General features: G+C 38.3%; 1 protein-coding gene across 2 annotated transcripts; it reads right to left on the bottom strand.

Moving 5' to 3' along the window:
• Positions 1-90: 90 nt before the first annotated feature.
• Positions 91-11308, bottom strand: LOC128018777 (ER degradation-enhancing alpha-mannosidase-like protein 3). Of its 2 annotated transcripts, XM_052604531.1 has the most exons (21): positions 10092-11308; positions 9935-9980; positions 8736-8836; positions 8595-8634; positions 8381-8493; positions 8132-8282; positions 7028-7162; positions 6467-6572; positions 6248-6345; positions 5284-5409; positions 5118-5201; positions 4931-5014; positions 4632-4756; positions 4287-4461; positions 3830-3975; positions 3505-3649; positions 2925-3116; positions 2607-2772; positions 1857-2042; positions 1658-1705; positions 91-1231 (listed from the first exon to the last, which is right to left on the bottom strand). In XM_052604531.1, exons 1-21 carry the CDS (start codon positions 10202-10204, stop codon positions 933-935), a joined length of 2679 nt encoding a protein of 892 aa, XP_052460491.1. In that variant the 5' UTR covers positions 10205-11308; the 3' UTR covers positions 91-932. The 2 variants fall into 2 exon arrangements, with proteins under 2 accessions (XP_052460491.1, XP_052460490.1); XM_052604530.1 differs by lacking the exon at positions 1658-1705 and having other exon boundaries at positions 10092-11307.
• Positions 11309-11654: the final 346 nt, after the last annotated feature.

Raw genomic sequence — 11654 nt, 5'->3', positions numbered from 1 at the left:
TGCATAAAACAAAAAATGTATCAATTCCCCCCTTCCCCCATACATATCCCACGTGACAGAAAACCTATCCAATAAAAAGGGAGTCATATATTAAAATTTCCAATCAATTTTATTGAGCTTATCACGTTTGATGCCCTTGGCATGGTCTCCAGTCCCAGTCAGTTATCTAGCTACTGGGAACAATGGCGCCCTCTGGCGGATCCTTCATGATGCTTCGCATGTCTCCTTCATCCTTGGAAAAAAACTGTCACTGACATGCAAAGTTGTCATCCGTGGAACTTAAATGCTTTTCTTTGAAAACATGGACCTCATCATAAAGTCATTAGCTAGGCTGAATGTACAAGACTGTTAAATACTTAATGCGGAATGCTGGAAGAAGCATTTTTGAACTGCAGGTGGTTTGTTTGGCTCACAGGCTTATAACTCAAAAACAATAAGCATACATACAAACACTCAAAAATACACCTATATCATTCCATAAAGTTCTTCTGTATTTCATTTTTTTTTTAGATTCTGCAAACCGAGACAAGAACGGAGTATGAATTCTATTGCAAAAAAAGCAATTCATCACAGTTAAACCAGCCATTAAATTAATAAATCCTTCAGATGATTAATCAGCACTGATGATTTAAGCCTGCGCTTCAATAATCAGGGAATCCATTTGTTAGAAGGAAGACAAAAACAGGATTGTGTTCCCTAGGCATGTAGAGAAAGAGACAAGTGGTTATGTGTGGGTGAGATCTGCAGCTTTCAGTTGAGAAAAAGGAAAGATGTGAATTGGAAAGAAGCCCCTGAGAAGATAGAAAATGAGCTCTTCGAGTCAAAGTTCTTTATCACTCCTTTCTGATATATCGTCCCTATTGGACAGAACTGATTCCTCAGTCTGTGCTATGGCTGGGACATACTAATGGAGTCCGAGATGGATGGAAATGTCAAAGCTCTTCCTTCTCCATCTGCTTAAAGGCTTCCAAGTCCTCCTCCCAATCTGCCATCAGTGAGTCCACCGATTGGCCGCTGAGGTCTTCGTCCACCGCAGGCTCCTCCCCTTCATCCACAGGGACGTAACTGCCAAGTCCCTCCACTGGCTGAACTGAGTCTTGTCTCACAACTGAGTCGTCTGTTGTCTGTTCCTGAACAGTGATTTGAGATTGGTCGACAGGATCTGATGAAGCAGGAGAAGTGTGTTCTTTCTCCTCTGTGGAGCAGTCCTCCTCTTCTGCTCCATCCACACCTTGAAAAAGAGGTCAGATGAATGAACCACAAGGAATCTACTTAATATCATCAATATGTAGTTTCCATAGCAGAGCAAAATGTAAATGAATAAAGTATTAAGTTGCTCACAAGCTAGTGGGGAAGTAAATGGTGTGGCACAACACAGCAATGTTGGAATTAATTGTTTTGGTGCACTTTCGCAAAACACATCCAATAGTGAACACATGTTAGATCAGTGGGCAGATAGGAGTTAGTCTGTGGCTGCAAATTAGTTTCAAGTAGTTAGTCAACTACTTCTGGCAAGTGGTCGAAAGTGGACAAGTTCAAAACGTTTTAGACTTTATTTACACCTGTTTTTAACATTTTCCACTTGAAATTGGAAAAGCATCATTAAAAACATGGGGATCGATGCATGAAGGGTAACCCATAGAGGAGGGGTACTTACTGCCATCCAACAGGGTGCCCGGGAGGGCTTTCCCCTTAAATATGGATTCTGCTCATCCAAGCAAGAAAGTAGGAAAAAAGTAGTGGAAAGGGAAAAAAGTCATAAACACAGATGGAAAGAGTAAAAAAGGAATGAATGTAGATGGTGCAACATGTACCACCTTCCTCAAACATGAACATCTTTTCAGAAAGCATCTCACCTCTGTCTCTAGCTTTATCGCTGAGCAGCACCTCCACCTCCCTGTACTCCTTTAGAGCCTCCAACAGGATGTTGCCCTCTTTGTGGAACAGGAAGAGGAGTGGTAAAGTGACATCATCAGTGTTCCGCCCATCTCCCGCCATCTGGAACAATGGGGCTGTATCACTGCTGCTGCCCTCATTGTCATCTAAACAGAAGTAACACAAAAAAAGAGAACGATTAATACCAAGACTCATTTATTATGTACAAAAAACAGTGCTGATGTTGTTAACTAAAACTATTAAAAATCTTTTTTTCTACTAAAATATTTTTAATAAATTAAAAGCGGAATTTTTTATTTAAAAAGATTGTCTTGGCAATTAATTAAAATAAAAAAGCTGAAGTACTAAAGTAAGAATACATTAAAGTTAAACTGAAATAAAAAACTAATAAAACTAAAACTACAATGAAAACTGAAAATCCCAAAAATAAAAATAAAAAATAATAATAAAGCTAATTCAAAACATTAATAAACATTTAAATAGAATATAAATAACACTTAAATAGCACCAGTACAAAGGAAGTACAAATATTATAATAAATGATTTTAAGCGACCAAGACCCCAGGGATACGCAATAATTTTAGGTGGGGTAGCGAAAATTAAAAGACAGAAGAAAATACTAGTGTATTGAAAACTCCTGTATTGAAACTCCTGAAACCCCTGATCTAGTTAACTGACTTTAACTGTTGACTCCCTGAAACAGGTCTCACCTATGACGATGCCTCCAATGGCCCCAGCTTTTTGAATGTGCCTGGCCTTTTCTGCAAACATGCACTGGCCTCTCTGCAGCAGAGCAATGCGGCCTGCCACAATCTCACCGTTACTCAACACAGAGCAGCCGTTATAGGGCTCCGCTACGGTTACAAACCCACGCACCTGAGGGAGAGGCAAAAAAAACGAACAAAACACAGAGTGTAGCATGACTAAAACACTTTATACCCTGTAGCAAGAACAAATCAAGAGCAACACAGAAATAGCCGAAACAGTGAGAAAGTTCATAATAAAAGGTCACAGTTAATAATACTCACTCCGGAACTGCTTTTGGAAAGATCTATTCCAAACTGTGCAGGGCCTGCAGTAAGAACCACTCTACCAAAAAAGGGGTGCGATACAATCTGAACAGCTCGTGGAGGAAGCTGCTCTTTCTGCTGCTGGCTGGACAGCTCCATCATTTCCTGCATGAAACGCATGCCGTCTTCTGCAGCGACTGCGCTCACTGCCTGTAGTGAGGAAGAAAGGGACTTTTTTTTTTCATCTACAAATATCAATATGTTTATTCAGTTCTATGCAACAGAATCGGATATTACTTTTTTTGGACTAATTATTCAAATAATGTAGACCTACAAAGCTATTATCATCAGTGCATGTGAGCAGAGCATAGTGGGGTCCAGATCAGTGAATGAGAGGGTAGTGTCACTTTACAAGCACTGCCATGTTACAGCACAGTAGCGCCATTGCAAACAGGAACAAGTATTCTAGTCTTTGCTTTATTTGAGTGGACTTTGCTTTTCTGGTGAGCATGAGCTGAATCCACATTCATAGAGCTGAATATTGAGCTGAGCATCACACCACGCAGTGATGAAAGTTGAAAACTGCTCTGTGTGGTACCTGTGTGGCGTGTTGAACGAGTTGTACTCTGCCATCCTTCAAATGGATGAGACTCACACCCATCCGCCTTAGCAGCTCCAGATGTTCAGGGTTATTGGCCATGAAGTCTTGAGCCCTAAGAGGAGGACGGCCCATACCAGGATCTCTACAAAAGACAGATGAAAAGAAATCATCAATGCAAATGATTAAAAAAACAGAGCATCTGATATTATAGCTGTGACTTAATTCTAAACAATATTTGCAAGTTACACATCTAATTTAAATAACACAAAATTACATAAATGCTATTTAAACATTGACTGGCTGATTTTATCACTTTTCTCACCGATGAGTGGTCGGGCGTGGACAACTCTTATCCACCGCGCTCCTGATTGGTTCGCGGAGATTGCGCGGGAAGGCGGGATCAGGAAAGAGTAGGCGGGTGTTAGGGCAAGTCCACTCAAAATTTGAGTCATCAAGCTCCTCTCCAGCCTGCGGTGACAGAAAGATAGTACATCAACATTCGATAGATTTACCCTCGGTTTCACAGACATGGCTTAAGGCTAGTCCCAGAATAAATTGCATGTTTGAGTTTCTCAACTGAAAAGATCTTGCTCTGACATATCTTAAAAAATGTCAGTTACATTGTTCTGTCCCAAGATGCACACATGTAACGTAAGGCATTTTTATAAAAGTTGCTTAAATATCTTAATTTAAGTAAGGCCTAGTCCTGGCTTAAGATAAATCCATCTGTGAAACCGGGCCTTAAAGTACACAAACAGTTTAGCGCTGATGTGCAGTACCATATTGTTGACCAAAGTGGGCGCCTGTGAGTTTGGAGCAGTGGAGAGGGAAAGAGGCAACAGATGAGCTTCTGTGGTAAAGATGTAGTCCTCCACATTAAAAGGCAAATCCTCCTCCTCAGCAAACAGCAGGAACAGGTACTTAAACATTTCCGCCAGGAAAAATGAGTCCATGCTGAAACCAGTGGGTGGTGATGAAGAGAAATAGATATGCCATGAGACAGCCTGTCGCCCACTCTTTACTCATAAACGCTCCCTTCACAAAATCCACTCAAACTATTTGCACACATTTGTTTTGACAAAAAACAACATAGGTTTTAAATAACCACAAACTCCTGCTCTTACCGATCCTCGTGACTCCCTGTCCTCACGTCCTTCATAGCAGCGAAGCCACAGGGAACCCGAGCGAACCGGTTCAGGTTCTCCAGTATGGTGCGGCCCACCTCCAGGTAATATGGATCTCTGGTTGCCTTCGGAGAAGATTAATCATTTGCATTGTCTCAGTAGTTTATACAACATTAAAGTACATGGTCGAATGCACTACTGCAGGAGCAGTGCAGTGGAATGAGGTCACATTTGCAGGATGATGAGTAGGAAAATTATTGGAGAAAAGGAGATGTTATACTGAGAACTCATCTCTGTACCTTATAGAGGAAGTAGGTGCTTTCTGCAAACTCTGGCCGCAGGGGGTGCTGGGCCCAGTGAACCCTGAAATCAGTGGTGAAGGCCTGGCGAGACAGTACGTGAGGGGGTGGGCCAAAGTCAAGAAGAGTTTGTAAACCACAGACAGTGATGACATTTAAAAGACAGACAGCAGAAAAGAGGTTCTACCTCAGGGAGGAAGTTGTGTTTTTTGGTAACCTGGTAAAGCATTTCATGCGTCTCTATGGCTGGCCGGATATCCCCTTTTAAAACCTGCAATGAGCAGAGAATAACAGAGCTCTTAGGTTTGGACTTGCATCACTTAATTAGACCCAGACAACAACGGATCACTCACCTGCAATCCAGGGAAAAAGGCAAGCAAGGAGTCCATCCAGGTGCGAGCTGGCAGCAGGGGTTTGTGGATGTGGACGTCCAGTAGCAGAGGAGGTTGGCTGATGTACTTCATAATGGATGCATAGTGCTGAGATACATGCCAAACACACAAATTTCATGAATACAGATAAAATCAAGAGACCGGCTACATCACTGCAGACAAAAACTAATATGCAAGTCATCCTAGATTAAGTACAAAAATGATTTTGGATCCTACAACTTTGGAAAACAAATATAATGTCACATTTCAGGGCTTCTGAGGTGAATAAAATAATGCTAAGTTAGAATATAAACACAATAATAATAATAATAATAATAATAATAATAATAATAATAATACGTGTGTAATTTAAAATGTTAAAATATACAAGATACTCCAGTCTACTACAATAAACAAATAATAAATGAATAATAAAAATGTAAACACAAATAAAGTTATAAAAAAAAATATAGAAAAACACATTCTACTCCAGCGTATCAAAATAAATAAATGGAATATAAAAATTCTTAATATTAAAATACACAGTCTACTCCAGCTAAAATAAAATAATATAAAATTAATAAATTAATACAAAAAAATATTAAAATATACAATTTAGTTTCCTTTAATACTACTAACCAACAAGCCTTCTTAAAATTTACATTGAATTTAACTTTTATTGTTAAACCATCTCCATGTTTGATATTCAGCCAAGAGACTGGTTTGTGGTGTTTAGATCATTAATAGGTAGAAATACTTTTCAGAATATTTTAATAATAAGTAACTTTAGCTCGTAACAAAAGAAAAAAAATTCTACACATGAATGGAAGTGGATGGAGTCTCTTTAAAGTCAAAATGAAATTATGTCTGCAACTCATTTAAGAGAAAACTAATTGTCCGTCTGGGATTGATTATAATGACTCAAAAAAGAGCGACAGATACTCACAGTGTTAAAGCGCTGCAGAAATTGATCATCTCCCAGTAATATATAAGCCTTCATTAAGTACTCATAATAGGAATCTATGCCTGCTCCAACTCCGCTGTCTGTTAAGGGAACAATTACAAAAAACATCATCAATCAGACTTGACTTTTCCCTAATTTGTCTGTATATAAGCGCATCGGTTTCATGCTTTTGGTGGGTTGTTGTGTATGATTCAGTCTCACCCCTGCGCACCCACTCTCCTGAGTGGATATTGATGGTCGTTCCCACTAGATTACTGTTCCTCTGTCTCTTTTCCCAAAGGAAGTCAAGAGCTCTTCTCGCATGAGCCTATAAACAATACAACAGAACACCAACACCTGAACGCTGGCCCACTTTAATAGATGTAGTAATGGTAAGTCTCTTTCACCACACACAATGAGAACATTCCTGACCTCATAATACTTTTCATAGTGCACAATGAGTCACGCTAATGTTGTCTTTGTCTTACAGACGGCACAGTTATGTCATAAAAGATCAGAGCTATGATTCTGTAGACAGAATGTGTACAAACATTCTAGGACTCAAGAATTCAGGACGAGATGACGTTAGTGCTTCATTGTAAGTTTGTTATGAGACAATCACAGCAGTATTTCGGTGATTTAGGTGCTCTAGTCAACATGATTTATACAAAATGCATGGTTTTCAAAAATCTAGAGGTTATATAAGGTCATTTCTGATTCTGAATGGGTCAAAAACTCAAAATTGTAACATTTGTTCACATTTCCAACATTTAGCCATTTTACCTCAAACGTGGGGTCCCCAGTAAAGCGGCTCAAGGCTGCAAATTCTAGAATGATTGTACCGGCACAGGCAGTGCAGGTGTCCGTCTCAGTGCCTGTACGAGTCTCGGGTCCACGCACTCCAAAACGAAGATTCACCTGTAAATGAAGGATCCAAATTATTTTAAATAAAAAAACAGTAATATTATTACGTTTTAAAAATGTATGTTTTGCATTTTAATATAATGTAATTTATTTCTGTGATGTTTTCACTGTGACATGTTCGTTCAGAAATCATTCTTATATGATGATTTGGCGCTTATGTTAAAAACTACTAAGATGCGTGTTTTCATGGAAACAGTGATACAATTTGTTCAGGACTTTTTAATGATGGAACATTCAAAAGAACGGCATTTATATGAAATAGAAATCTATTGTATCATTAGATTATAAATGCCTTTATTGTCACTTTTGATCATTTTTATGTGTCCTTGCTAAATAAAAGTATTCATTTCTTTCTGGTAAATAAATAATTAACTGGAAATGAGCATCAGGGTGGACATTAGAATTAATATTACTACATTAAAGAAGGTTTGATTATTAAATGAGAATTATTTGAGAATAAACCGACTGCTTTCATTTCACAAGACATTACAATTATACATAACTTTATACAGGAAATTAGTTTTCTTTGACAATATCTAATTCTAAAGTTTAGCAGCCAATAATATAAAAATATGTATTGATGAATGCTGTGATGGACCAATCAGAATCAGGTATTCCAGAGAGGCGTGCAATAAGTTGAGAATGTTTTGTGATTATACAGCAAAACTGTATAAACTGACAGCAACTGGGAAAAGGGTGGTCATGCTGATGATGAGATTGTGCAGCCATTGTGGGAATTCACAGAGCTCATTTCCCTAAGGCAGACTTCTGACAGCCATCAGAACAGACCATTCAAAAGAGATTCAAGATCATCTGAATGTATGTGAGTAAAGCTATAGAGATTATCGCTCACAAAAAAGACAGAGAAAAAAGGCCAAAAGGGGACATTTTATCATTCCAGTGATGACATTTTAATCATTGATATTGTAAATGCAATGCATGTACATGTGTGCATTAACTCACTCTAGGGTAAGGCAGGCCACTGCTGGTGTTAAATGCAGGCAGCAGCCGGAGTCCAAGATCTTTGGCCATGTGCAGCAGCTCATCCTGGTACCAGAGCATTCGGCCACTTTCTTTCAACATGACAGCCATGGAATGGCCTCCCAGCAGTCCACTGTGGAGATCAGTACAGTTTTACACAACCCAAATGGCCACAATTTACTATAGGTTTGAAAATGTAGTCTTTTACTCTGTCGGCGATGTCTTACTCACCCCAGCACCCGGATGTTGGTCTCAAATACAGACACCACAATGTCATTATCCAACCGTACATCCGTCACCACTCTCCTCACTGCGCTCTCAAACTCCGTCGTCTTATTTAACAGCTGTGAGATGTCAGAGCAGGTCATGAGCAAACAACCCAGGGTTTGACTGTACATATGAGTGTTTGTATGAGGTTTCAAGTTCTGTTTGAGATGTTACTCACTGCAAGAGTGTCAAGAGTGTCGATGAGAGTGAGGGAGAACCTGAAGGAACAGAAAAACACGTTTTCATCTCTGTCGTTTCTTAAAAAAGAAATCGCTAAAAAGACACGTCTCCATCTTTTTTTTCTTTCCAACTGACTTACTTCCCCAGGGCATCATCTACATCCCCTCGACTGGGCTCTAATCCACGTACTCTCCCACGGCAAGTCAAAGGCATCAGCTCGTCTGCGGGGTAGGCATGGTCCTGTCAAATTGAGATGAACCGAGATGAAATGTGATGAAATCGGGGCGATTTTAATTATAATGCTGTTCTCTCACACATTAATCTGCCTCCCCCATCTTTGCCACCCTTTCTTTTTTTTAAACTGCAGGTTATCGCATTTCCATTTAACACATCTTATGTTTCCAGCCTGCTCACAGAATAACAGAGGCTTCTGGGAAGTATTTTATACTGGTCAGAAACATTTATTGGCAAACTAGCAATGTTAACAGAATACTTTAAATTAAAATCCTTGCTTCATTTACTCACATTCGTGTCTTTCCAAATTTATATGACTTTATTTCTTCTGCGGAACTTGAAGATATTTTAAAGAATATTTCCAAAACAACACTTGACTGACTTTCATTGTATGGACCGAAAAAAAAAAAAATCAAAACCTTTTTGCATGTATGTGTGTTTCATAGAAGAAAGAAATGCAGTAACACCTATTTTAATGTGCTGTAGTTACACTTGTCACGTGTATTTACAGTATTCATACTCATAACAATAAACTATGCATAATTACATGCAACTGTAAATAAACCAATCCCTAAACCTATGGTGAGTAATTGTTGTCACGCAGAACTTATTTGTGTAATTATTTTTTTTGTTTTGTTTTGTTTAAAAAGAGATTGTAAGATTTATTTTGAAATATATTAATACTATTATTCTTTTGTTCATGAGGAATGTGTTAAATTTATCAAAAGTGACAGTAAAAACCTTTATAATGTTACAAAAGATTTCTATTTCCAATAAATGCTGCTCTATTCATCAGAGAATCCTCAGGAAAAATGTATCACAGTTTCCACAAAAATATTAACTGTTTTCAACACAGAAATAAATTAAATTGTAAAAAATATATTAAAATAGAATTTTAATAATGTATTAATAGTTTAATAATCTTTTACTGTATTTTTACTTAAACGAATGCAGCCCCTGTTAAGCATAAAATACTTCCAAAACATTACAAATCTAACATATATAATCTAAACACAAGACTTTGGATCCTGATGTAACAGTAGCATTAACATATCCTTGTACCTAACTGTCAACAAGAAAAGTTATTAGTCACTGTGTACATACCATGTAGTTTTGATAAGCGTGGTCAAACATTTCCAGCACTTGGTTCCTAAGAAGCAAAGGCATTTCTTAAGTAAAAAAATATATTTTTTTTTTTCTTTTTTTTAAATTCATATAGCAAGCAATTCTGAATTTCATGTGTCTTCACATAGATCCATACCTCAGTTTATTCTTCTCATCTCTGCTCATGGCCTCCGACAACCTGCTGGTGGTTCCCATAAAAAACAGCAGCAAAAAAGCAGGCAACATTGTTGCTGAATGATGCATCCACATGGCTCGAATCCACTGGTTTCACAATGGACTTCAAGCAGATGAAAACACCTTATGAAGGTGTCTGAGTCGACTCTTTCCTGTCTCAGATATGTTTAATCAGCACCAAGTTAGAGTTCATCCACCTCTGGTCCATCATTTTTAAATGTAATGTCAAAAAATATAATGCAGGGCAGATTTAGTAACACCCACAGCATTCAAATACATTCACTGTTCCAGCTCAACAACTTTACAGTTCCTGTTCTTATCTAATCGTCTCACTTGGATGCATGCAGCTCTGGTGCATTTTTGAAATGCTTCTAGTGTCTACTACAAATTGACTAAGGAAGAACGATCAAGTCAGATTTTCCTCACACGTCCTGTGGTTAGTGTTACTCAGCCAGCTGCTGTTGTCTCAGCTGCCTGTCACCTTGATAACACGTTGGCACCCATGTGACACGTCTGCATGCTACTCTCATCACCCTTAAAACAACAAAACTATATCACTGAAGATCCCCAGCAGAGACAGGCTCAAGAGGAGCTCCAGATAGGGCCATGGAAAAAGATGCTTCGTCTCTAATAGCAACCGTCTCCATGGGTGACACGATCTTCAGTTTACATCCCCAGAAAGGACAGAAAGAATCGTATTGATCCTATTAGAACTGACAGCAATCAGTTAGATAGTACGCGGGTCCCAATTCCATCTTCGTGATAATGAAAACCACTTTAAATCTTGATGAAAATAATGCAGCGTTTTCATAAAATAAAATATCCAAGAATGTTTTCCCTTTTTGTTTGTATTGTCAAGATTCCTTAACCCGTCACGCTTTGTTGTTTAGCTCGCCGGCTAACCCATCGATGACAGTTCGGCACTAACGTTACTGGACATATGTTATTGAGGGAGAAACGCTGCTGCAACTAGCGGATAGACAGTTATAAACCTGTTCTTCGACCATCCATGAGTGATTAGAAGTTCCATTCAGCTCCCCGATTCCGATAAATACAAAATATTCTGTTTTAAGAGTGATTTTATGGCAGGTGTAATAAAAAGGGCCAGACGTATCGCTCTCACAATCCCCGAGTGTATGTTCACCCGTCTTACGCCGGAGGACGTCAACATCCGCATCCGGGTAGCGCCGAGTACACGCCCCGTTTATGGTGTATTGCAAAAACTACATTTCCCAGCATGCATTGAAAATTAATCCGGAAACATTACTAAAATATATATATATTTTGTTATACCTTACTAAAAGTACACTTCTTATGTCTGCTTTGAATTCCTTTCATAATTATTGTTTTTTTGTGTGTGTTTGAGAAAATTAGTAAAATAAATAAATTAAAATAAATAACAATAAAAAATAATTATATATATATATTTGTAATATATCGATTAATTCAATAAGAAATTAAAGAATTCAAACCCAGCATACTGTATGTATTCAACAACAGGTAGCAACAAGTTTGCGTGCGCATC

Source organism: Carassius gibelio, chromosome A8 (assembly GCF_023724105.1).
Source record: "Carassius gibelio isolate Cgi1373 ecotype wild population from Czech Republic chromosome A8, carGib1.2-hapl.c, whole genome shotgun sequence".
Classification (NCBI taxonomy): domain Eukaryota; kingdom Metazoa; phylum Chordata; class Actinopteri; order Cypriniformes; family Cyprinidae; genus Carassius; species Carassius gibelio.
The sequence above is the reverse complement of the archived record's forward strand: the minus strand, read 5'-3'. Positions and strand labels throughout refer to the sequence as shown.

What these genes read in the sequence shown, in the direction of transcription:
- LOC128018777 (XM_052604531.1), bottom strand. Translation starts at nt 10,204, where the DNA reads ATGTGGATGCATCATTCAGCAACAATGTTGCCTGCTTTTTTGCTGCTG. An exon ending in CTGGGGACCCCACGTTTGAG is followed by an intron (nt 6,573 to 7,027) that starts GTAAAATGGCTA and finishes TATTGTTTATAG; the next exon opens with GCTCATGCGAGAAGAGCTCT. An exon ending in TTCTGCAGCGCTTTAACACT is followed by an intron (nt 5,410 to 6,247) that starts GTGAGTATCTGT and finishes CATGTATCTCAG; the next exon opens with CACTATGCATCCATTATGAA.